The 27,005-nt window shown below is 33.8% G+C and overlaps 1 protein-coding gene and 1 long non-coding RNA gene across 2 annotated transcripts; both read left to right on the top strand.

Annotated features, from left to right (window-relative positions):
• The first annotated feature begins 2,452 nt into the window (after positions 1-2,452).
• LOC126744834 (uncharacterized) lies at positions 2,453-3,358 on the top strand. The gene is made up of 4 exons (XM_050452384.1): positions 2,453-2,642; positions 2,767-2,865; positions 2,954-3,130; positions 3,197-3,358. Exons 1-4 carry the CDS (start codon positions 2,526-2,528, stop codon positions 3,356-3,358), a joined length of 555 nt encoding a protein of 184 aa, XP_050308341.1. The 5' UTR covers positions 2,453-2,525.
• A 7,371-nt stretch (positions 3,359-10,729) lies between these two features.
• LOC126745397 (uncharacterized) lies at positions 10,730-24,787 on the top strand. The gene is made up of 2 exons (XR_007663535.1): positions 10,730-12,560; positions 19,559-24,787. It is a non-coding gene; the product is annotated as an uncharacterized LOC126745397 (long non-coding RNA).
• Positions 24,788-27,005: the final 2,218 nt, after the last annotated feature.

The raw sequence follows: 27,005 nt of genomic DNA, 5'->3' as shown, positions 1-27,005 counted from the left end.
GCAGGTGCTTAGATTGATGACAGAACATTAAAACCGAGAGAGAAGTATACAAATAGAAGATTACTTTGAGCAAAATTCTGTAGCGTTTTTGCCGTTCGTTAGGTGTGAATTAAAATAATCGATAGACCAAAATAGTCAATTGATTAATTTACACACTTAGACTACTAATCACTATCATTTACGACTACTAGAAATATTTATTTTTACGGTATTTATCTGCTACTATTTAGGTCCGATTTAGCTATCGCGCCAATATTTCGAACTTCAGCAAACTGTCAACTGTCTTCCAGCGGCGACGCGGCTCCTTACATACTCGGCTGACCATGACTCCGGAAGATTTGCTGACCTTCCAGGCGGGAGTTCAGAGACGTCGTGCAGTATGCCACTTATGTCATAGAATGACAAAGAATTTGCTGGTATTCTCGGCGTTCCCAATATCGTTACAGTACATTATTTTATATGTTAAGCAACACGGCTTTGGAGAATAATACTCAAAAGTTACAGCAGTCGGGGACTTATGTGACAAAATTCTGGAAGGTTTTGAGGACAGTTTCCGCTCTTAAGTAACATTTAAGGATTTGTCAAGAGTTGTTGATTGTGTTGAGCATACTTCTTCAAAAGCTGGTACATTATAGATTTGACAATTCAAGCACCTACTTATCAAACAGGGGTCAATATGTTTTTTTTGAGGTTGATGACACATGGCAAGCAGTAGGACTCTGTTTCTGGGTCTATTCTTTTTCTGGTTTGTGCCAATGATCTTCACAGCTGTCATCCTGGACCTATCTATGTTTATGCTGATGAGACAACTTTAATTCAGCTGATCACTCACACAGTAACCTGAGATCCTTGGTGGTACCAAATCGATTTAGATTAATTAATGAGAACAAAACCAAAAATATAACTTGTTCCCTTACAGATTGTCATGGCCAACAGATTATAATTGATTATAATGGAATCATTAGTCGGTGCCACTACTGTTTTAGAACCAAAAATACGATTGTTTATAATAAATATTTTTTGTGGTTCACTACATTTTAATATTTGTGGATGTAATGTTTAGGGGCAATAGGTTTTCACTTATTATCGCCAAGAGGATGGTCTAATATTGGCAGAGTATATTAGACCACCTATAAGTTAATTGGACATAGGGTGAAATGAAACTCAGGTGCTCAATTAACTTATATTTTCGGGTCACAAAAAACAACAATATACAAATATTTTTTTAAGGCTTTCTAGACTATCCATTTTTTTTAAAGCCTGTAGAGCGTTATCTAATGTACGTTTGGATTGCATCTATTTCCAGATGCTTGTAGAGATATAAGCATCCTGAACCACCTGGGTGCGCCGCAGATACTCCTAAGAATTTTAGTTTGGAATAATTAAAAGGCGTTTTTGTAACAGTTTGTTCAGTTACAGAAGTTTGGTACGAATGATTTGTTTGTATAGAAGAATTTTGGGGTTTTTAGGGATATCGGATGGATAAATATTGACAAGGTAATATTTTTATGATGAAGTGGTATTCTTTATAATGAATTATGTAGATAAACTAAATACTCTGTCGACCATCCATCGTGGTTACACTGGAATGTTCAATAAACCAGTGTCCTAGCGTATTTGCTTGTTGGTCTAATTGTTAATCATACACGTCGTGTGAACGCTTTTACTTGGAGGACAAAATATATTGGTTGACTTACCAAGTACGCCAGTATTGGTATACTTGTCAAATACACTACTCGTGAGAATCCGGCTTAACAATAATAGGTAAATAAATCAATATATTTAGAGAAACTTTTTTTGCTTAATTTCAATCAAAGAACACGTTCTTGAATTTTGTCGCAATATTTAAAAAACACACCACTCTATCGTCAGTGTCCAGGCAAAGTATCGTAATCGATATTTTTTGCAAAATTGCGATATTGGTGTTTCTGGAATTGTCTAGGTGAGCTGCATCGACTTAGAAAAACATCGTTAGCGCCAAAGGTCACAGAACGTCATAATTTAATTTTTTAAATTTACGATCGTATGCGCCTTCAATATGTAAAATATCGCAAGCTAGATTATTATCAATCAGAGTAAACTTATTATCCACCAAATAATTTAAAATATCGTAAGCTTGTGTCGCTTACATTTTATTCGTTGTAACCGCCCGTCCCTTACGATATTTTGTTTTTTTAATCGTTATGTTTCGCGCCAAAATTAGGGTATGAAATATCACAACCGCCCAAAATATTCATATTTTATAAATAAACGTATCCGCCTATCGCTTACGATATTTTTGTTTTGTTTGTCATTATGTTTCGCGCCAACATTAGGGTATGAAATATCGCAACCGCCCAAATATTTGTAGAAATAAACGTATCCTTCTGTCGCTTACGATATATTGGAAATCGTGGTATATCAGACACGTTGGTTGTTAAATAATCGTAACGACCAAACTAAATGAGTTTTTTAACCCTCCTCGTGGAAAGCGGACGTGTTTTTAGTGTGTTTTGTTGTTATACTGTTATTTATTCATCCTAAAAATGTCTAGGGGCTTACGGTGTCTGAATTTGCGTATTAAAAGTAAAGAAGCTGTTGAAACCCTGAAATTGCGACTGACAAACGAAGAGTTTTCCGAAGGAACAACAATGTTTCAAAAGGTACGTTATTTTTAAACTAAATTCGCGTAATAATGATAAATTAGAAAAATTAATTAACTAAATTAATGTTGTTCAATTAACAAACGGTGCCATTTTATTATTGTAAATAATTATAAATTTTTAGACGTTGGCGGTACTCCCACAAACAAAGGCAGACGAATCTAAAGATGCTCCAGACCCCATGACTATTCTTGACAATGTTAATGACAATGCTTTTTTTGAGGTAAGCAACCGAAAACTCCAACCATAATACGTCGTATGCACAATCTTATAAAGTAGAAAAAACGGAAAACAAAATTTGATTTTTTTAGCAAAATCCAGAATTATCCTTTCAACCCAAGCCTGATCGAGAAATTATTGTTAATAAATTAGCGGGACCTGAAGCTATGGTACATTCACAAACAAACGGAGACGAACCTAAAAATGATCCAGAAACAATTATGACCTACACTATTCTCGAAAATGTTATTGACAGTGTTATTTCTAAGGTAACTGTGAGAACTCCACTCTAACAGGACGTATGCAAAATCTAACAAACATTGACTATTTTTTAGCAAAATCCAGAGTTATCTCTGCAACCCAAAGGTGATCAAGAAGTTATTATCAATGAACCATTAGCAGGAGGAGCCGCTGAAACTACCGACCTTGATAAAGACAACATCCCTATTATTATACAACCAAATGGAACAGTTGTTTCTAATGAGGAAAATATATAGTTCAAGTATAGAAAGTTATGATCCCCAGTCTAAGGTAACTTCTTCTGGTACACACATTCTTTGCTAAGATTAACACTAATAAATTATTTCCTAATCAATTCTAAACTACAGTCAGGACATTCCTCTTTTAGCAAACAGTGACAACTCTTCAGAGGAATGAATCCACAGATGATAAACAAGCAATGGCTATGAATATTGACAGAGAAGATAACGATAATAATGAAGAAGACATTAGTTCAGAAGATCAAAGCAGTGATCGGGCTAGCACTGGTTTGTCCAAACATAAAATCAAAAAAACCAAATAAAAGGCTAGAAAAAAAGAAACTAAAGAGTTCTGGTGTAAATAAAGCAGTAAAGCCGAATCCATGTGCTGGGAAAAAATGTGAGAATAATTGTAAATCAGTAAGTGAACTTGAGACCTATGAAGAAAAGAAAAGTTTGCTAATTCAATGTATGAAGCAAAAAAGAAATAGGAAGAAAACGTACCAAGAATAATAATTCCAAGCGACAAAAAACTATAGCATATAACTTAACAGTACAAGGAGAACAAAACAGAGTTTGTCAGCAGTTCATACTAAAAACCCTGGATATCAGTCAAATGTCTTTGCGACAAACCATAAACAACGTTTCTAAGACAGGAATGATTAAAAAAGACTCGCGAGGTCGCTGTGCACCAAAAAATAAGACATAATAATAATAATAATAATAATAATAATAATAATAAATCATTTTATTGTTCCAATTAATTATAACAATTTTGCAAATACAAAACAAATATATAAATGACACAAATGGCCTTGATAGTCAGCTGTTAAAGCCGTAGACAAATTCTAAGCCGTACTTACATTTAGTTACCTAACCTAAGCCTAATAAAACCCAATACATTAATGAAGTTAGATGACTCGGTCCATTATGTTAAGCGGTACAGAGATAGTACATGGGAAAACTATTAAGCTCTGGTCAGAAAAAAATAAAAGAAAATTGTATGTATATAATATCTTATTTTCTCTGAAATGCATATAAACGCCCATAAAAACTCATTCACTGACAAGCCGCTGTCTGATCCTTCTTTTGAAACAGGATAAAGATGTGTTAAAATGAGTAACTTGAAATTTATTTACGGTTGACGCTATGTTATAAGAGAATCCTCTTTTAAAAAGGTCCTTATTGTGCTTGAGGATCGTAAGGATGTGCTTTCTACGTATATTTATATTATGAACATCAGTTCTGTAAACAATTTTCCTACTGAGATAGATAGGACACTTTAATGATGTTATAAAATAGACAAGCCGAGTGCAGTACACGCCTATTGAACATTGTCAATCAGCTAAGTTCTTTAAGCTTATGTGATACATGTTGTCCACGTCTTATGCCACATATAAAACGTATGCATGAGTTTTGAACCTTTTGCACTCTCCGGGCCTGTGTTGTATCCAGAAAAGGACCATAAACACTATCCGCGAAGTTAAAGTGTAATAGTACGAGTGCGTCACATAGTTCAATTTTGGTTTTCTTTTCTTAGTAATGCCTATGAGGAAAAAGAGATTTAAGGGCGCAGTAGGATTTTTTAATACAAGCTGTTATGTGTTCGGTAAATTTAGTTTAGTGTCACAAATTAAACCCAGGTTTTTAGTGGAATTTTTAAATGAAATATTAGCGTTTCCGATACTTAGATCCAACTGACTCAAGATATTTTCACGTAGTTTATCATTACAAAATAATAAAGCCACCGATTTCAAGGGGTTCAACCTCAGCATGTGACCCTCGGACACCTCACAAAGCGCCTGAAGATCCGTATTTATTCTAAGGTTAGCCTCTGTCGCATTTTCTGGCTTAAAAGAGTATAAAATTTGAGTGTCGTCGGCATATAAATGATAATCACAATGGCGAATAGAATTAATAAAATTAGACGTGTAAATTGTAAAAAGAAGGGGGCCCAAGACACTTCTTTGTGGGACACCTGAGTGTAAAGTCATTACCTCAGAGTACTTCCCATCAACTAATACCCTCTGCGTCCTGTTACTTAGAAAAGATTGAATCATAGATTGAGCATTAAACCGAAAACCAATATAAACCAAAATACTCAACAAAACATCATGATTTAATAAGTCAATAGCTCGTGAATAGTCTAGAAGTACCAGAACGCTAGCTTTGCTGTTATCCAATTCCCCATTAATACGGTCTGTAATCTCAGCCAACGCAGTTGTACAACTATGTCCACGTCGAAATCCTGACTGCTTTTCTGGCAAAATATTATTACTTGAAATAAAGACAGAAATTTGCATTGCCATAACTTTGTCTAAAATTTTGGACATAGCTGGTAGGATAGAAATAGATCTTAGCTGTCCATAGTCATTAGGCTGATTTACTTTTGGATAAGGAATAGCAATGGCCGACTTCCAAGCACTCAGAAATGTTGATAATCGTAAACAATAGTTAATTAAATGTTTAATATAAGGAATGATAAAGGGGCAGCACAATACTAAAATAGTACTGTTAATATCATCGCTTCCAGAAGCCTTCGATTTCATCCCAAGCACAATATTGGAAATTGTATCCTCTGTTACCTCAGTGAAACAGAATTCCTGATTGACTTTTTTATTATTCTTGTAAAATTCTAAAAGGTCTTTGTTAGGAGCAGAGTTTGAATTTGTTGTGCTAACAAAATGTGAATTGATCTCGTTAGGTTTTTTAAATGAGTCGAAAGTGAATTTATTTTTCTATTCATAACATAATTTTTTTTTAATTCAGCCCACTTTTGTCTAGAGTAACAACTTTCGAATTTTATATTTAGGTATGCTTTTTTTTCTGCGCGATATGCTGTTGTAAAAGTATTACGAAGCTGTTTGTAATATTCCCAATGTTGAGGCAAACGTGTAAGGCGAAATCGATTTAGTGCATCATTTCTTAGTCTTTTTAGTAATTTTAGATTACCAGTAAACCACGGACAGTATGGTTTAGAACCAACTTGTTTTATTATTTTAAGAGGTGCATGTTTATTAATTAAGGTAGTTAATTTAGTGGAAATAAAATTAACTTTTTCATCCACTGTATCCAAAATATAAACAGCATTCCATTCAATTGCTTGAGTGAATTGAGTGGAATGCTGGAACATCTGAGCAATCTATTAAACATGTCAATGATTTTATTAATAAAATACCAGTGGTGCCATCCCATTATTGCCGCTCCCAAACAAAGAAACTTTACATGCTTTCTGAAATTTGAAATTTTTCAAATCTATACACATTGTATAAGGAAGATTGTAAAATGCAAAAAATGGATCCATTGTGCAGAGCAACGTTTTTAAGGTTACAATCCAGGCGTTTATGTAAAAAAAAGATAAATGCAGTCTTTGTAAAAGGGTCCTAAGTACAGGCGAAAAAAATTTAGAAGCAGCAGATTTAGAAAACTATCTGCGTCATAGAGAAGAGATCAAAAACAGTCGTGATAAATTAAAAAAAGATCAAGAAAATTGCGACCCAAATTTCATGTGTGCATCTTTTGATCTACAGAAGGTGTTAACTACGCCACACGGAAACAGTATACTTTTATATTATGCTCGTAAATTAGCTGTTTACAATTTCACGGTATATGAAAGTATAACAAAAAACGGTTTTTGTTTCCTGTGGAACGAGACTTTGGGAAAAAAAAGGTTCAAACGAAGTTTGCACTGTTTTTGAAGGTGGTAGACAATGGTACAGTAAAAACATCTTGTCGAACTTGCATTATCTTATTTATTTAATGTAACACGACGTTTCGGTTGGTAAGTATCTCCAACCGTTATCAAGTGTAAACTGACAGCAAACTACTATTCTTTAGGCTTATATACTAGATGTGTGCAGCGATGTGGAAAGGAAAGTCATCCGTGAAAAGAGTTGGGGGGAGGACACGCCTCTCTCTAGATCCTACACTGTCCTGAGAGTAGAGGCTTCCAGATGTTGGGTACATCGACGCTTGGCTGGCTGAAGATCCCCTGATTCTGTGAAATGAAAACTGCCTCTACGAACTTCCTCTTCCGCCAGTGCTATTCCTTGTGCAGAATCTTGACTTCTGACCAATGGATATTGTGTCTATTATGCCACGCGTGCTCTGCTATTCCGGATTTGGAAACCTCTCCTCTTTGGGTCCAGCTGCGATGTTCCTTCGCTCTGACTTCTAGGGGGCGCTTCGTTTTACCTATGTATGAGTCACCGCACTCACATGGGATCTGGTAGACGCAATTTTTAGTATCCAACAGGCCATCTGGTGTGGTCTTTGATACCACGCTTCTGATAGTGGTGCTAGATCTAAAGGCAGTTCTAATATTGTACTTGCTGGCAATGCGTCGGATTTGCTCCGATGTACCCCTAATGTAAGGTATGGGTAGAAGTCTGGTTGTCGTGGTGGCCTCGTCTCTGATTTGATTTGGACGCGTCCTTTGGATGGTCCTACTTATTAGCTTCTTTGGATATCTATTCTGTTGTAGGTCTTTGTAGATGGTATCCACTTCAGTCTTGAGATCCTCGTCGCTTCTACAGATGGTTTGAGCTCTATTGTAGAGGGATCTTATGATGCCTACTTTGGTGGTTGCTGGATGGTTGGACTCATAGTGAAGATACTGGCTCGTGTGTGTTGGTTTTCTATAAACTAAAGTTCGTAGATTTCCACCGACCTTTTTAACGAGGACATCTAGGAAAGGTAGAGCTGAGTTCTTCTCTGTCTCCATCGTGAACTTGATTGTTGGTCTGAAGTTGTTGAGGTGAAGCAGAAACTCCTGAAGTGCTTTTTCCTCTTTGTCCCAGATGATGAAGGTCCACATATTGAAGCCAGAGCTTGGGTTTGCAATGGGAGGCATCTATTGCATTTTCCTCGAACCATTCCATGAAGATGTTTGCTATTACTGGGGAAAGGGATGAGCCCATCGGTCCTTCGTCTTGGGCGTAGAATCTATCTTTGACCTGAAAGTAAGAATTACTTATCAACGGATTTCTCCTGAAATATCCGAACTTTCCCTGTACTGCGATAATTGCAGTGGACAAAATAAAAACAAACAAGTTTTGGCAATGATTAACACATTTCTTAAAACATCTATTTACATTAAAAAAATCACATTAAACTATCTAATTGCCGGCCATACATACATGCCTGTTGATTCTATGCATTCCACTATAGAATCATTTATATCAAAAAGAACCATTTACGCACCTGCAATGTGGAAATCTGCTATAAGTCTTGCAAGGCACACACCCGGACCATATTATATATTTTTTCTTTTTCATTTAAATAACGTTCGATATTGCGAAGGCTCTCTAATAAACGCGTTCAGTTCCCTGGCGCTTTTACAGGTTTCTTCTTCCGGCACTGTCAAACTTGTCAAATCACTTTAAATAAACGTCATCCGTCACACGTCATACCGAACAATCGTCAACAACAAAAAAAATGTGTCGTCATAACATTCAATGTCAACAATCGTCATAAATTTTGAGTATTTAACTGATTATAGCACCCGAAATCGTTGTTTTCCGCGTGCGATCTAGTGTAAATATTATGTGAGAGCGTCCCCGGTGTCAATCGAGTGTTCCTAATTTCTGGTACATTTTCTTTGGAGGCCGCCAAGGATCCAGCTCCATGTCTACGGTAGGTGAGACATTGAGTAAGGGCTGTAAAGGGTCCTCTAAGGGGCGCGTTGATCGACCCTCGAGAAAGGGGCTTACCAGAAAAGCAGGTAGGCGCAGTTAAGGTTGCTGTATGCATGAGATGCTGCTGGTCTAATCCTGCTAAGCTGGCCAAGCCCCCCTTAACTTTTATATTTTATATTCTACCTTACCTATTCATTTTGATAGTCCTAAGCTTTTTTTTTTAGAGTTAGTAGGTTTAACTTTGCATAAAAACAGGTTTATGGTGTGCTATTATAAGCTCAACTGGTTTTACAGTGCTATATTAAACTATACATTTAGCTTTTAGTAGTGTCTTATAGTTCTTACAAACTTATTTGCACATACTATAATAATATATTTTCGGGTTAAAAGACAACTTTTTCATATTGAAGACTTGCACTTTAAATAGGTACCTTATACTTGAATTAGTACCAGGGGTGGTAGCTAAATATTTCGTTTTAAAACACCTGGCTATGGGTTTTTTCAAAATTTTCTTTAGATGTGCAATAAACCACAATTCTAAATTCCAAAAAAAAAATAATATTAATTTGGTAAAATTTATGGTAGTGTATTTCTTAATTTTACTGTTATTAGTTACTTATTACTTATTACAAGATTGGTCAAAAGTCTAGATCAAGAACATGTTTTTCTAAAGGCATAATCAGATATAAATAACAATAATAAAATACTACATCCAATTTCAATTAACATATATAATAAAAAAAGTAACTGATCAACAACTTCTAAAAAACACATTTTTAAAAAACAGCAACTTTAAGATATGCTCAGTATAAATTGATTACAAATATCTTCTTTTCTAAACCCTTCAATTTGAAAACCCCTTAAAAACCTTAATTTACAGAATCATTCCATTTTAATTTCCCTTGAAGAACTGTTTTTTTTCATCATAAGATGCTATGCTTGAGTTCCACTCCCAGAAGTTGTAACAGATAACCTAATGGCTCTTCTTTCTTTAGTGTTAGACCAGAATTTACTGAAATTCAATAATTCAATTTACAGACAAAACAACTGCGTTGGCATGGGTTCATGTTTGTCACCATTTCTTATTGAAGTCTTTAGAAGCAATTTAGAACAACAAAAAAATGTCTTTAGCCACTGACAATAGTATACAGTCTTCTTATATAATATTGTATAAATGTATAATAAATTTGCCAACAAGTACAAATTTAACAACATATAAGCTTGGTTAGATAAGTTTAGAGACTCAAAAGTTACTGAGACTCAGTATGCCTTTGCTAACCATCTCAATGACTACTTTTAATTAACTCTTATTACATGAGCTTTGACACTCACAATGAGTGATTTAGAAACAAATTTCATTACCTATACCCTAACCTCATAAGATATATAAACACAACTTATTTAAAAAATATATATTTTATTGCAAAGTACAGATTTATTATTAACAGAAACAATGTCACTTCATATCTTAATTTCTCGGTAAACTCTAATCTGGTGGCTAAGTTTCAGACTGGATTTAAACTTCATTTTGTACAGTGGCCTGGTCATGGTTTATGTTTTCAGTGAAACCTTCTTCATCCATTTCATTCCAGAAGATTCTTGCATCACAATCGGTGAATGGTCTGGAAATATTTATATTCAATTTCTTTTCTTTCTTTTAATTCAATGTCATCTCAAGGAACATACAGAGTAGAAATAAAATTGTTCCCAAAACCGAATCTATTGGAATTATATTGAGCAGATATGACTGGAACTAGCTTAGGTGTTCATCCTGAAATCCAGATAATGTACCTATAATATGTGGTTGATTCAATATGCAATCATCTCTTAGATAGTCAAAGTCAAAATAAGCTTTATTCTTCTTACAATAGAGCATTCAAACTACAAAGCAACCAGATGAAATTTTATTTAAAAGAGCCAAAATGTGGGTTATGGTCAGTTCAGAGTCAATTGATTAAGATGTTTGGTCTCACGTTGACACCCAATGGAATTGTAAGACTCAAGCCATTAAAGGCTTAAATAGTTGTCTTAAACTGGTTTAATCAAAGGAGATTAGAATTACACAAGACTTAAGAATTTAAAGATCAGCCTGAATAACTTTTTTCAGAGCCATAGCAAAGAATAGTGTTATCCTCAGCAAATAACATAAATTTGACTAATTTCCGAAGTCACTTATCTCAATGATATTAGTGAGCTGAAACAAGAATGTATTAAGTGCACAAAAGCCATTTACCAAAAATGCTCCAAAGCTTTGTTATAATTTATCTGACCAACTAAAACAGCTTTTTAATCTTCCCCTGCATATTATTTTTCATAATTTAATTTGACACTTATGGCACATATTTTATAACTTGATTTTCATTACTGTCATTAGAGATGTCTAGTTTTCCAGTCAAGGACATTAGTGTTTTTCTCACAAAATCCTTTGTTGCACAAAATTTCTATTACAGTTTGGTGTTATTGTGTTTACAGAAAATTAGATATCCTTTGGTTGATAGTGGTCTTAAACGGGTCTTACTTCAGTGAATATTTTTTGTGAGATATATAAAAATATAAGATTTTTAAGGAATTATGATAAATAAATGCTTGAAAAAAGTTCTTGTTTGATGTGCATTGAGGATAAGAATACATTCAGTAATTTTTATATTTATATATGATTTCTTCTATGAATTTGTAGGAAAATAATTACTTGCTTTTTGAATATTTGTTTGTCTGATTCTAAAATGTCAGTAACATTTTATGTTAGTAAAAAGTTATATTAAAATTGATCAGAGCATGGAATAGGATTATAGGCCTAGGATATCAGTTCTGTTTTTTAAGTATCTGCAACAACAGCTAAATTTAATGAGAATTTGAAAATTAAATACATAAAAAAAATTGTATGTCCTCTCTATATTTCAATCCCTACATTAGTCATTTCTCATTATATATTCCTATAATGAGATAATAAGATATCCTAATCAATTCAAATCTGTCCTTCAAGATGTAGGTCAAATACAATATAAGGCTTCAGTCACCCTTGAGAGAATGATACTGTAAACATGTATAATTAATTGCTTCTGTCTGCTTATTATTAGGTATGTTTTCCAAGAGATAGGAGTCTGTCTTTGTGGAAAAGATCTGAGTTTATTTTCTTTTATATTATATGAGCTTAAAAACAGGTTTTTATGTGTTTATAACCCATTGATTTGAAAATATTGTATATCTTTAACCTGACTGTTTATATTTTTGATAAGTACAGGAACATGTAATAGCCTTGTTTCAAGTGGACTTAAAATTAGTTTTGAATTTTTACTTTAGGGGTTGAATAAAATATATATTTTGGATAATCTTACCATCTGTTCTGCAAGTTTAATAAATAAATGAAAAAATTAATAGGCATTTGTTTTGTTTGTATTGCCATCCAGTGGGGTTTTAATTTCTTAATTGGAAGCTATTGACCTTGTTTTCCCTTATCTCTAAATATAATAATAAATGGGTTCATTTTTTAATTACACTGCAAGTAATGGTAAACCACACAAAGTGTCTGTGCTTCTTGAAGTGAAATTATTGCATGACAGCATTTAAAAAAAATCATGCAAAATGTAAGTTAAAAATTATTTATTCTGAGTGGTCCATATGTTTGCACAAAAGAGCCAATAAATAATTGCTCATGGGTTTATATAGAGATATAAAATTAGTATAAATTGTTTCACAACAAAATAAGTAAGAAAACATTTAAAATATCTACATGACTCACAACTGAAATTGGAATTGAACTTAAATCTGCTAAAAACTTACTATGGACCTGGGTCTATAAGCAATTAATAAGAGAGATACACAGAGTTCAGATGAAACATTTGACGATGGGTTTTTGGTAAACATTTAGATATAAAAAGAATAATTTTGCAAAATAAAACTTTTTTCTTGCTTGTTATACCAGGAATATTTGAACCATAAATACCAGTTTAGCCTCCCTAATTAAATTAAAATGAATTTCAAACTTTATGCTTCCCTTCTAACTATTTCAAAATTGTTATTTTACTATATACAGAAATTGGTCCAAGTGTAGAAAAAAGTCACATATCTGGACTTAAGTGAATAGTTAAAAGCATTTCCAAGTGTGACCATGCCTCTAATTCCTTTTTCAGAGATGAAATCTATTTATTTGTTCATTCATATTTCAGACTCATATTATTTAATCTTTATTTAAGACTTATGCTTTGGTCCATATTCCTGGTCTCACTCATAAAACATCTGTCATGTCATCTAAAATTGAGGTTTTTATAACCCTATCAACTGTTTAAAAAATTGTGAAGGGCCAAAATTCTAAAGCTGTGGTTTACATTCTAAATTTTAGAATAAATAATTGTAAAAAAATCTAAGTAATGTTATTTTAGGCCATATATTGTAGTGAATAAAATGATGAAAAATTGTTTCTTGGAGTCATATGCATGCCATCACATTATATTTCTCAAAACTAAAGTGGATATGACTAGAGTTACATTTAAATGGTCTTTATATTATGCTTCACTTGAAGATCCTCAAATTATCAGAGACTGAATACAACCAAAATCTTATATACAAATGCAGTGTATACAATGTATTACTCTTTTTATAATATTTCAAGCTCTGCTTTAATTTGCATTCACCAGTTTAATATGATTGTCCCAGTTCGAACAAAATTTACACCAAAGACCTCATGGAGTGTTACGTCAAACTTACTTGGAAGTCATTGAGTCAATTGTAGCAACATATGTATCGTTTAGTTTTTCCTGGGCGAGGATTAAATTTGTTACTTTAAATAAGTTACTATATTTTTTATACCAATAGAGTAAAATTACAATAAAAATCTTTTTAAATAACTTACAAAAGTGACAAGATCGACTGGCAGTATTAATTATTATAGGGAAGCTTTTATTTATTTATTTGACCACTTTGATTTTTTTTGACAACTTTTTGATAGGCCCTTCTTAGGTTTATATTTCTTCCTTTTTACTTTTACCAGCAAAACTTAAAATATATAAATATTCTTTAGAATTGATTTTCCAATTTTTGGAAGCTTTAGAACTCATTTTTAACAGCTGGAATATGGTAGGAAAGTAGTAATAGTAAATGTGGTAGGTTTTATTCATTTTTATTGATTTTTTTTGTTAGTTTCTCTATTAAAAATATTCTACATAGCTTTGACATGAATTTGAATCTTCTAATATATATGTTGAATCTGGAGTGCCATAGGGCGCTCATTTGTCACCTTTTCTTTTTAATTGTTTTTTAAATAACATAGAGAATTGTATCCAGTTACTTTAATCTGTTGATAACTTGAAACTACAGAGGACTCTGTGGCTTTGCAGAAGGTTCTGGATAGTTTTGCTGGGTGGTGTCATCTGAATTGTATGCAACTTAATCTTGATAAATGTTCTATAATAAGCTTTTCAAGAAATGTATGATTACACATTAAATGATACAACACTTAACCATATAAAAAACCGAGGTGTTATTTTTGACCGAAGTCTTCGCTTTGACTTGCACATTGATCACATATCGGGCCGTGCTATAAAGCTTCTTGGTTGTGTTAAACGCATACTTGCAGATTTTAATACTGTACAATGCTTTAAATCTGTATACTGTTCCATTGTATGATGACTGTTGGACTATGGGTCTTCGGCTTGGTCTCCAACCTATTAGGTCTATAAAAGCAAAATTGAAAGGGTTCAATCATATTTTTTACATTTTCTTGCTTTAAAGTTTATTTTCATTCTCAGTCTCTCATTGAAATGAGCACATAATGTTATTAATATTAACAGCTACGCGTATTTATTTAAGTCGTTCTGTTCTATAAAATTGTAAATTCCTTGACTGACACGCCAGAGCTTTTAGGTGTTGTTGGATTGTTTGTACCTCAAAGGGTGCTTCACGTTCACTGTATTTTTAATGAGTCACATTTCAAAACAAACTATTATCGAGAATGTGTACGGAAGTTAATTTACTGCCGGAAAGCATTGACGTTTTTAAATTTTCCTTATCAACTTCTTAATGAGCAGGTTAGGATTGACTCTGTCAAACGCATTGGAGAAGTCGGTATACACAGCATCCACCTTACTTGCATCCCTTAACCAAGGCATCCACCACTCTACTGTGGTAAATTAGATTGGTCAAAGTGGACCGACTTCTCCTAAATCCATGCTGCTCATTAATGAGGATTTCTTTAAACAGCCAATTTAAATGATTATACATCAAGGTATTAAAAATCTTTGGTATAGAAGTCTGTATAGAGACACTACGGTACTGTTAGAGACATTCCACTGTCGCGGGGTGACCCAATCCAAAGTCTCTCTGTTTTGGGTATGCCGGATAATGTGTTCTCTTTCTCTCCTGTATCAACATAGAAGTAAGAGAGATTATTGATGGCTTAAAAAATAAGACTAGTCAAGACATCTATGGGCTAAATGTCAAATTAATTTAGTCTGTTAAAAACATTATCATAGCTCCAGTAACAAAACTAATAAACAGATGCTTCAGGGAGAACACTTTTCCAGGTGTGCTCAGATCAGCCAGGGTAATACCTATTTTTAAAAAGGGTGATCCTGATAGGCCCGAGTAAGGGTAACAATCTTTTCACATCCAGCCAGTTTGGTTTCAGGAAGGATAAAAGTACCACTATGGCCATTTTAGACTTAGTTGATTACTTGTTAAATGCTTTTAATAACTTGCAATATGGCAGTGTCTTGTTCTGCGATCTGAGCAAGGCATTCGACTGTGTTCCCCATAACATATTGCTGCAAAAACTTTCTAGATATGGACTCAGTCCCAACAGTGTTAAACTCCTCGCTTCCTATCTGGCTAATAGAGATCAGATGGTAAGTGTTGGTGGGGTGTCATCAGCAAAAAAGTGGGATAACCATAGGTGTTCCCCAAGGATCTGTTTTGGGGCCTATCCCCTTTTTGATCTATATAAATGATCTACCATTAACTGAACCATCTGGTAAATTCACCATTTTTGCTGATGACACAACAGTGGCATGTGCCAAAGATACTCTTGAGACCGTAGAGAGGAAATTGAGAGTATTGCAGGGGGGAATTCAGGAATGGTTTAACATGAACCGATTGCATCTCAACGCAGACAAGACCAACAAAGTTATTTTTAGTCTGAGACCAGCTGACATATCAAAGGATTTTTCTATAAAGTTTCTGGGAGTTTTATTGGATCCTCTACTTCACTGGCATTCCCACATTAATATTGTTGCCGGAAGGCTAAAAACATCTATATATGCCCGTCGTCACCTAGCTGGATGTTTATCTGAATCTGGCTTAAGAACAGCCTACTTTGGCTCCTTCCATCCCATAACCACATATGCTATTCTAGCGTGGGGTCATGCCCCACAAACAAAAAGGTTGTTTTCACTACAAAGAAGGGCAATCAGAATTTTGGGTAGGCTGGGTTGCAGGGAGGATTGTAGATCTGTTTTCTCTATGAAGGGAATACTTTCCCTACCTTTCGTATATATATTGGAAAATCTTTTATGGGTACACAGGAATAGGGATCGGTATAAAGTATATGGTGATATACACAACTATGGTACTATGGTACTAGAAACATAAATAGGCTAGTTCCAATTTACCAACGCTTAACAAGGTGTCAGATTGGTCCCGGATTTCTAGCTATTAAGTTATCTAATAAACTTCCTACCGACTATGTGGACTTAGATTTGGAACGTTTTAAGAATAAAATAAAACAAATTCTAGTCTCTAATGCCTTCTATTCAACTGAAGAGTTTTTAAACTTTGCATTCTATCTGTGATATTGAGTACCTACCTATATATTGCATTTTATTTAAGACATATTGTGATTGTGTATTATTTACAGTATGATGTATATCAATCATTGTGTTTTGGTTTTAATGAGTTTTATGTAGTGTTTTAGGAAAAAATGTATTATCAATTTTTATAAACAGTCACCCTATTTTTTAACTTTGTAATTCCTGACTTGTGTGAATACTATTTTGTATATTGGCATTAATAAATTGATTGATTGATTGATTTATACGGTAGTTTTTAATATCGACCCTTCTTCCTGTTTTATAAATGGGTGAGATTTAACGTTCTTTCCATAATTCTGGAAAAATTGATAAATTTAAGGATAATTTGAATAGAGAATATCGGCACTGTTTTAAAACTATATTTACTACCCTATTCAGACCTATCATCAATTTATTTGGTAAAGATTCTAATTTATCAAATACTTTAAAAACACTTATGATAGGGCAACTACATATAGTTGACAGAGATATCTAGTGGTGTTGGCTTTCTACTAGTACCTATATACAATAAGTCCACAATTTCTTGGCCATTTGAAGCTACATACATATTTAAAACCATACTATTTGAAATATTATTTGATGTACGTTTTCTGTTAACATATTTCCAGAAATTTCTCGGATTATTGGTGAGATCTGCATTAAAATTACCATTAATAGGATTTAATTAAGGTGGTAGTCGTATGACTGGTACCTGAGGCACAATTGTGCACCCAGTTTACTAGTGTTTCAGTTAGAAATTTCCACCACACCCTCACTACTAGCAATTTTTGAGAAGTTTAACGCATTTGCTATCATAATGTATGTATTTATTCAATAATTAACAAATATACACTTCCGTTAAAACGAACGTTTGAATAATGAATTCATTTGTTGGCTTCAAGTGTGGATGAACAAAACTCACTAATTTAATATAATTTTTGCGAAGATGCGGAATTCTTTGCAAAATACTTTAAAAAATGGGCTTTTATAAACACTTAGTAGAATTTCCTACTTATTACATAGTCTGTAATTTGTGGAATTCAATCTACCTACATTGCTTCAAGTGGTGTCTCCCCAGGGAAGCAATATTGCTTTATTTTTGTTTTTCATTTTTTTTAATGAAATTTCTATGTATTTTGGCAGTAAGTTTCTACTGTTTGCTGACAAGGTTTTTCATCATGTTAAGGCGGGAACAGACTAAGCAAACATTGTTGAGCAACAGTTGATCAACTCGTGAGTTGGCTCAATTTATACGTGTTGCTCAACAGTTGCGCAACTGTTGACAAACTGTTGCATGATGTTCGCTCCCGAGGCGGTACATCAAAGGAAATGTTGACCAACAGTGCGTCAACAGTTTCGCCGGTGTATACGTGCGCAAACTTGTCAATATGCGTTAGTTTAATTCAGGCATTCGAGAGCGGTACATCGGCAGAGTAACGTTCAATTCATTTGAAAATGTCGCACGATTGGTCAGAAGACCAAGTTCTAAATTTGATAGAGCTTATAAGGGAACATTCAAATATATGGAATCCCGAAAAGGAAGCTTATAAAAACAAAAATAAACGAACTGACGCATTGAATATTATAGCGACCGTTCTAGAACTATCCCGAGAAGAAATTGAGAGGAAATGAAAAGTTCTGCAAACCCAGTTTAGACGGGAATGTGCAAAAAGCGTCACAAAATCTGGCCAAGGAACAAATGAGTTATACGTGTCCCGTTGGTTTGGATATAAACATTTAATGTTTTTAAAAGACAAGAATACACCAAAACATACAAGAGATACTCAAGAACAAGTAAGTAAAGTTTTTTATTTCTTTATAATGAAACATATTGTTTTATTCCAAGTTTGTGCCAAGGCACTCTTCCATGGCCTGAAAAATAATGTGCAAAATGTTCTTGAACTTCCTGTGCTACTCTGGTTGATTTTCTACCAATTCTATTTAACTTCATAAATGTAGATGAAGTTTCTGGTTCGTTTCGCGAAGATCCATGAACCAAAATGCCCGTTGAAACATCTTCATTGTCAAAGCTTCCAGGGGGAGCATAACAGCCCATGATTGTTTTAGTATTTTGTAAAAAATTATGTAAGTAGCAACATGTAAGAACAATTATTTCAGCAGTAGTAGGTTGCAAAAGCAAGGGCTTTCGCAAAACTCGAAATACAGACGACATAACGCCAAAAGCATTTTCCACCACTCGTCTTGCTCGCGATAATCTGTAATTAAATGAGCGTTGGAACGTCCCCTTCAAATGTTCGCCGGGAAATGGTTTCATCAGGTTCTCCTGTAGAGGAAACGCATCGTCGCAAACAAATACAAAAGGTGTTGTTCCGTCCTGTTGTCCTGGCAGGAGTTTTTCAGCTGGTAAATTTAAAGTCCCATCATTTAGTTTTCTCGCGAAAAGTGTATTTTTAAAAACACCACCATCTGAAATTCGTCCTTGACATCCCACGTTTACGTATAAAAATCGATACTTTGCATCTACTACTGCCATAAGGACAATACTGAAAGTGCCCTTGTAATTATAATATTCGCTTCCACTTCTAAAGGGGCATTGTAGTACGACGTGTTTACCGTCAATGGCTCCTAAGCATTGAGGAAAATTCCATAAGTTTTCATAGTCATCGGAAATTTTAAGCCACTCTTCAGATGAATCTGGTAACTGAAAAAAAAACATTTAAAAAAAGGATATCCAACTAAGGCCGCAATTGTTCATTAAGTGCCCTTTGACCTCCCAACTACTAAATATGTACTCTGCATATTATTATTATACCCATACTATAGGCATGTATACTTTGTTTCAGGTCTTGAAAAACACGCAATACGAGGATTCATCAGAAACCATCCTTACTGAAGGTTCCTCAGGCATTCTTCAATTACAGCAAGCAGAAACACCTCATGACACAATGAAGCAGTTGGCAACAATAAGAAAGAACAGTTCTGGAAAGCAGTTAAACCTTTCGGATCCTCATAATATTGGAATAGAATCAGAACGGTCACAACGAGACACCGTAAGGCAGTTGGTTCCAGTAGGAAAAAAAACCTCGGGAAAGCGCCCAAATTTGTCTGATCCTCAAATGGATGAAGCTTTTAAATCAATAAAAACACTTACAGAAAATCGAAGAGTAAGGGATAGCTTTGAAGTATATGGGGAATACGTGGCAAATAAATTAAGAACGTATGATGCATTTGTTCGAGTTGATGTAGAACATAAAATTAATTGCGTTCTCCATGATGCTGATATGCGAATACTTTATCATTCACACGGGCAGTTTACTCCAAGAACAACGAATTTGCCACTACCAACTGTATCACCTGTCTCAAGTTCGCTCTCTTACGCACCAGCTCCATCTCCTTATTATACATCAACAAGCATTCAACATCCTTCTGATCAAGATAGTCCAAATGAACATAGCTTTATTGACGCCCTAATTGGATCCCAAGCGGATAACTCTACGGACATTTCATAAAAACTATATTACGTTCTTATATGTTTTTATTTGATTAAATAAGGAAAAAAGAATTTGATTTCTTACCTGAATATGATCTGCCAATGCTTCTATAAGGGCTTCGCAAGTTTCAGGAACTATAGTACCAATTAGCTGTTTAGAAATTTGATTGGATACATTAGACTGACATATGAATCTCCAGTGGCTAAAAACCTTAAAGTTATCATTAATCTTGCTTTCACGCATATGGCTTCCCGAAAGTTTGTATTTTTTTTGCAATTTTAGGTCCAATCATAACGATGAGAGTTTCAAATGCGGTTGCATTAACTCGAGTAAAGTTTTTGAACAGCATTTGGTCTTCCATTCTTAGTTCTGGTAAAAACTTCCGTTTTCTGTTTGCGAATATACTTCTTTGCCACCACCGTTGCTTTCTGCAGTTACGCGATTTTTTAATTTTCATTAATAGAAACGTGCACCATGCGAGTAAAGCATCGTCTTCGTCGCACATTTTTGCTCGACTGAACGAACTTTTCAGCAACAAGGTTCGCCGATGTTTTCCAACAATCATCGACGTTTGTTTGCCAACAGTTGATCAACTCTTGCTCAACAGTTGTTCAGCTGCTCAACAATGTTTGCGTTCCCACCTTTAAGACTGCATGTAGATGAAAGCAGGTAGCGTTTATGAATGGTGTGAAGTTAACAGACTCCCACTTCAGAAATATAAGAAAATGTCAATTTCATAGCTCAAAAATTAGATTGACTTTGTTTACTTAATAAATGATGAACTTTTAAATTTTGACTCTGTTCGTGAGCTGGAGATCTGTGTTGATGAAAAGCTTACCTTTAATGTTCATATAAATACCATCATAGGACCTTCTTTACAGACCCTAGGCTTTATTATAAGATCAACAGAATTATGTGAATATAAAAGGCTCAAATCAGTTCGATGAAAATTCTAAAAATGTTAGTTTTAGGAGGGATGGTGTATATTAATATGATAGTGGATTCAGTCAGGAGTTATTGTTGTCAAGATTCTTCATCAATCTGTATGCAACAACCATCTCTTATCAACTTTAAATGTTGCTGTTCCGTACACCCATATAAGAAGATATGTATACAATATATTTTATCTTAATACTTATGTTACCTATTTGGCCCAGAAAGAACCCATATATCGATCATGCAACTGGTTCAATGATGTGCAATTACGGTTTATTGTTGATCTGTTTGCCATGACTTGTATATAAGTACTACCTACTATTAGTTTTATATTGTACCAGTTAGTGAGTCTGATGTTGTTATTTGAAACATTACTGAATTTATTTTATTATCTATCAATATTTTAATAATTGTCTGATTGTTGGGATTTGTTTCCTGTCTTGGACAACAGAACTTTGAATTTAAATTATACAGGTAATTTTTTACTCTCTGGTTAACGAATATCGAATTAAATATTCAGAAAAACACAAATAAATCTAACTATGTAAGAGATCTGAGATGGCAACTTCTTCTAATTATTACCTATAATTAGAAATCGAACATTTTGGTTTGAAACTGCAATTTCTCATTTTATTTCTCTGTACTTAATCATAAGTTTACTGCAGAATTAAATATCCTTCCAAATATCGTCATGCTCTGTGCTATTTAGTTTATTACACACAGGACCATTGAAAACTTATGGCAACATCTATTTATAGCATTTAATAACTGCTTTACGTCTAGATACTTATGTTCCGGTTATTATCTGAAAATCCCCCTATTTATCCCACATATATATTATCGGCGAGTTCAATAAGCATTTTGCGGTAACTGGAAAACAATGATCAATTGTTTACTTAGAACTCTAGAATACACAATGGAACATTCCTTATATTGATTTTTATTGGTGCGCTAAATATTACGCCTAGGCGCAAAAATAGGAGCAAATTCATTAAATTTTATATTTAAAAAAAAGGTCGTTGTTTACGCTATTTGGCATGGTACGTCATTGGGTACGATTCGAAAGTAGCGAACTTTGGGTTTTAAATATTTTACTTACAGTAGTTATCACTAAAAAAAGTCTAATATCTCATTTTATTTAGAACCTATGCAAAAGTATGAGTACAAATTAAATCTGAATTTAAACATATTTTAAGGAAAAATAAAGTTAACTATATATTTTAAAGAAAATTCAATGTAAACCTAAATCATCATTCTAATGCTTAGACACCTAATATTATAACTAATATACTAAAATTTAATCTTACATTAATACTAAAATTATTGATCCTGACTAATTTTCTGATTAAAACATAAGTTAAGAATTTTGATGCTATGTAAAGACACTTTGTTGCATAATTTGAAAAGGAAGAGTAAACCTACATAGACAATCTCATTGCGAAGTGACAGACATTGGAAATGGTTCAAAAATATTTGATGGTCGAAATCCGCAGATACCATCATTGTGAAAATATCAATTTGATCAGATTATAGGTTGGTAATCAAATCAAATTAAATATTTATTAATACGTTACACAGTATGTGTTTGTACAAGTCAAATCTAATGGCAAGAAATATTTATAAAAAAGAAAATTCATTATTACATATTAAAATCTACAATTTAAAAAAATATATATAACAAATACGCAAAGAAAACAAACTTTCATACAAAATCAGCAGATAAATAGGGTAAAGCTAGGAGAGACGGCACACGTTTTACAAAACATCAAATAACTTCTTTATTTAAAAAAAAACATATAAAAAATACAGAAAATAAACATAAACTTTGACTTTCTTTATTCAGTTAAAAAACATAAACACTCATCCTAGTGGTATAAAAAAATTAAAAACTGAAACTAGAAATCAGTCCGTCTATCCTACTCAGGCTAGGAGAGTTGGACATTACTTGCTAGGATAGATGGACCTTGAATTTTATTCCTTTTTTTTTTTGTAGCACTGACGCCACAATTTTGACAAACGTTCGAAAAATCATCTAAACTCATGTCATCGGACTCTGAAGAAGAGACTACTGTGTTTTTTTCACGAATTTTCAACCGTTTAGGCTTCATTGGTATCTTTGACTTTCTGGTTGACTCTGGCACTTTACGCTTCCGCCTCTTTTCTATTTCTGATGTACGCCGGTGAAGATAAAACTCTTCTCAGATTGGTTGGGACCTTTCTCATAGATGGTCTTCTATGATATTTTGTGTGAGTCTACTTAGTAGGAGGGTGAGTACTTAGAAGGACAATATAGAGTATTTATAATCAGCTACTTAGTTAAACAGGAATATAGACAGCAATTAAAACACCTGTAAGTTTAGAGGTAATTTATTAGATATCTACCAATTAGAACTTGAGCAACAATCTCTTTAAGCAACTTCGTGTCATCTGCAAACTGGAGACTGTCGTTGATAAAAGTTGAGAGGTAAATATAAACCATATTTGCTGATTAAAACAGAAGAAATCATGTTTTTATCTTGATTTCTGGAAGCGTTTATCAGTGGATCCAAATCATTTACCGTTAAAGGAAGCTCAGGAAAGACAAAAATATTTTCTTACACAATTTAAAAAGGAAGAGCAAACCTACACAAAAAATGGTTCAAAAGGGTTTGATGGTCGAAATCCGTAAATGCAAAAAAATATATTTGAACAGATTAAAGTTTGGCGAGATGTACATTATAGTATGAGAACCACAATAGAGAGAATTCATAATGAACCACTTGGTTTAATCAGAATATAAACTTGGCACCAATTAAAAATTGTATTTAGGTCATCTTAGAGAAGCAGACAGTCTTTTTGATCAAGTATAGCCCGCATTTAGCACTTTTGTGTTATCTGCAAACTGGAGATGTTCATTGATAAAAATTGAAAGGTGTAAGATTGCTACCTTGTGAAGTCCTCACTAAGTTCAATGTAATGCTTTGATTTGTTATTGTTTGAGTTGATGGCACTTCTTAAAAAAAAAAACCTGTGGTAGAGTCTCATAATATCAGAGTTTTTTATCTTATATTTCTTTTATATAATTCATTTCTTTAACAGATATTTTGGTTTTTAATTTTTATACAGTCGATACGTATGTAATTTAATAAGATTAACCTTAAAAGGAATTACACGTTTAGCTACTGCAATCGATAGATATATTAAATAGACACATGATGACAAATTTTTATAATTGCTCACAAATCGACAACACGTATTTTTTTCACGTTGAAGTCTTTGCTGGGATATTTTATCAAGACAAGGATATTGAAAAATTAAACAGTAACTAAGCTGAAGCAACTAAGAGTTTTTTTTAAATTTACAATATTTTTGTTAGCATAGAGCAAACGTATACATAAATAACACCTCTGCAAGGTAAAACTAATATGTCCTTGGAATCTTAAAGAATCAATAGTTGAACCTAGAATCTTGACCCTCTCAGCAAAAACAAGCCGGTTATTGTCAAAATGAGTGTAGATATTATTGGCACAATGATTTTTATTATCAAAGAGTAATACCTTAGTTTTATTGGTATTAGTATTACGATTGTGATGCTATGCTTGTGTGTAATATATATTTGGTTTAAAATGTATTATTTTAATAAATACAGAATTTATACATAATTTATGAGTACAGGTTTTATTTTAAAAAGAATATATATGTTTGGTATAGAAATATCTTATTGTTTGATGCTATTGAAGGTACTCTTTTTGTATTGAAATAATGAGAAAATACATTGATTTAATTAATATAATTGTAAAGGGCAGACTAAAGATGGATCGACAAAAAATACAGGAGGCTTTATGATTTTATCGTATACACCATACAAAGGAAGTTCTAATCTGAAAGGTTTTATATTTAAAATTCAATAAAAGAAGAGAGTTGGTTCATTAACCTGTATCTCTAGAAGCGTGTACCGTAAAACGGGGTTACTTTGCACTGAGCAGGGAAACTTTGCACCGAACATGTAAAATTATATTTTCTGTAATCCTCCTCATAATTTTGTTCAGATATTTCTACTACCTCTAGAACACATAGGCAACATCGCAATACGTCACCAACACGCGCGCGAATATCCTCCTGGTCGCCAGTTGTTTATCAGCAACCGTCTGAATATTAACCTAGAAATTCTATGATTTTCTGGCTTTGCAAAATCATACTGTGCAGAAAGTCCCAGAGTACAAAAATTGGTAAGTACACGTCTAAAGGCTTATACTATAACCGATTGCGATTTGTAGTTGTTAAAATAACGGGTTTAAACAAGGCTAGCAATAAAAAAAACATTGTTTACATGTGCACTTATCACGTGGAATTGGGTATACGTTGCACCGCTCAAGTGGTGCAAAGTATCCCCTACTTGTCACGTCCAAACTATTTTCATTCGCGAGAGTAAGAGTTAAATAGGTGAATGGTTTTCAGAAAATGCCCAGACGTTATAAAAGGAAACTGGGATCTGGCAAATATGCAGACTACTCAGAAGAAGATTTGAAGGCATGTTTGTCAGCAATACAAGATGGCATGAGCACAAGAGTTGCCGCTGAATACTTTAACCTTCCAAGAAGAACTATTTTTTACAAATTAAAAGGAACACACGCTACAAAACCTGGATACCCATCAATATTCTCTTATGAAGGGGAAAGATGTTTCGTACAATGCATTCATAGCCTTAGTGATTCTGGTTTTCCTGTTACTGGAATGGAATTGCGACAAATAATCAAGAGCTATTTAAATCACAAAGGAAAAGTTTAGTCGTTTTAGGGATAATACTCCAGGTATCGACTGGGTCAAATCATTTTTAACTCGTCATAAGGACCTTACTGCAAGGATAGCCTCGAACATAAAAAGAAGTAGAGCAGCACTCAATGCAAACCAAATGACTGAATACATAGAAAATCTAAAACAAACATTAACTGGTGTAGAGCCGCATGATTATGACGAGACAAACTTAACCGATGACCCCGGTCAAAAAAAGATAATAACTAAACGTGGTGTTAAGTATCCCGAACGAATTTGTAATTCCTCCAAGAGTAGCATTTCTCTTATGATTTGTGGAAATGCAGCTGGTGAGCTTCTACCTCCTTATGTGGTGTACAAATCCAAGCATTTGTGGGACACCTGGACTGAGAATGGTCCCCCTGGTACGCGTTATGCAAATACTGCATCTGGTTGGTTCGAATCATAGATATTTGCAAATTGGTTCAGCACTCTCCTATTGCCCAGGCTTAAAAAAATTCAGGGAAAGAAGGTCGTTTTAGGAGACAATTTGTCTACTCATATTAATGATGAAGTCCTCGATTTATGTCGAAGACACGACATTGATTTTGTATGTTTGCCTCCGAACAGCACCCACGTTACACAACCGCTAGATGTCGCAATTATTTGCCTCCATGAAAAGAGCCTGGAGAGACATTTTATCTCAATATATGGAAACTCATGTAGGGAGTAGATCCAATGTACTTGAGAAACAGCATTTTCCAATGCTTTTACAATCATTAATGGAAAAAATTGAAAAGAATAGTGCTGAGATATTAAAGTCGGGATTTAGGAAATGCGGAATCGTCCCTTGCGATGTAACACCGCTCTTGGAGCGGTTAACAACAACTAAGCAATCTAATATGACAACTGCTAGCGACACAAATAAGTAAATCAAGTTCGTCGGATATCGAAAACACTTTTATTAAGTATTTAGAAGATAAAAGACAGGAAGCCACACAGTTTAAGCCACGTAGGAAGAAGAAAATAACTGGTTTCAGCAGGATACAGTATTGCCCATTCTGAAATTAGTTTAACAGATCTAACCTGTTGAACCAGAAATCGTAGATGATTCAGAGGAGGACATTGTTTT

Source organism: Anthonomus grandis, chromosome 15 (assembly GCF_022605725.1).
Source record: "Anthonomus grandis grandis chromosome 15, icAntGran1.3, whole genome shotgun sequence".
In the NCBI taxonomy this organism is placed as follows: Eukaryota; Metazoa; Arthropoda; class Insecta; order Coleoptera; family Curculionidae; genus Anthonomus; species Anthonomus grandis.
This window is presented reverse-complemented; position numbering and strand designations above follow the sequence as displayed.

Excerpts from the sequence above, each read along its gene's own strand:
- LOC126744834 (XM_050452384.1), top strand. The coding sequence starts at position 2,526 with ATGTCTAGGGGCTTACGGTGTCTGAATTTGCGTATTAAAAGTAAAGAA. Across the intron at positions 2,643-2,766 it reads GAACAACAATGTTTCAAAAG|ACGTTGGCGGTACTCCCACA; the intron begins GTACGTTATTTT and ends ATAAATTTTTAG. Across the intron at positions 3,131-3,196 it reads TTGACAGTGTTATTTCTAAG|CAAAATCCAGAGTTATCTCT; the intron begins GTAACTGTGAGA and ends ACTATTTTTTAG.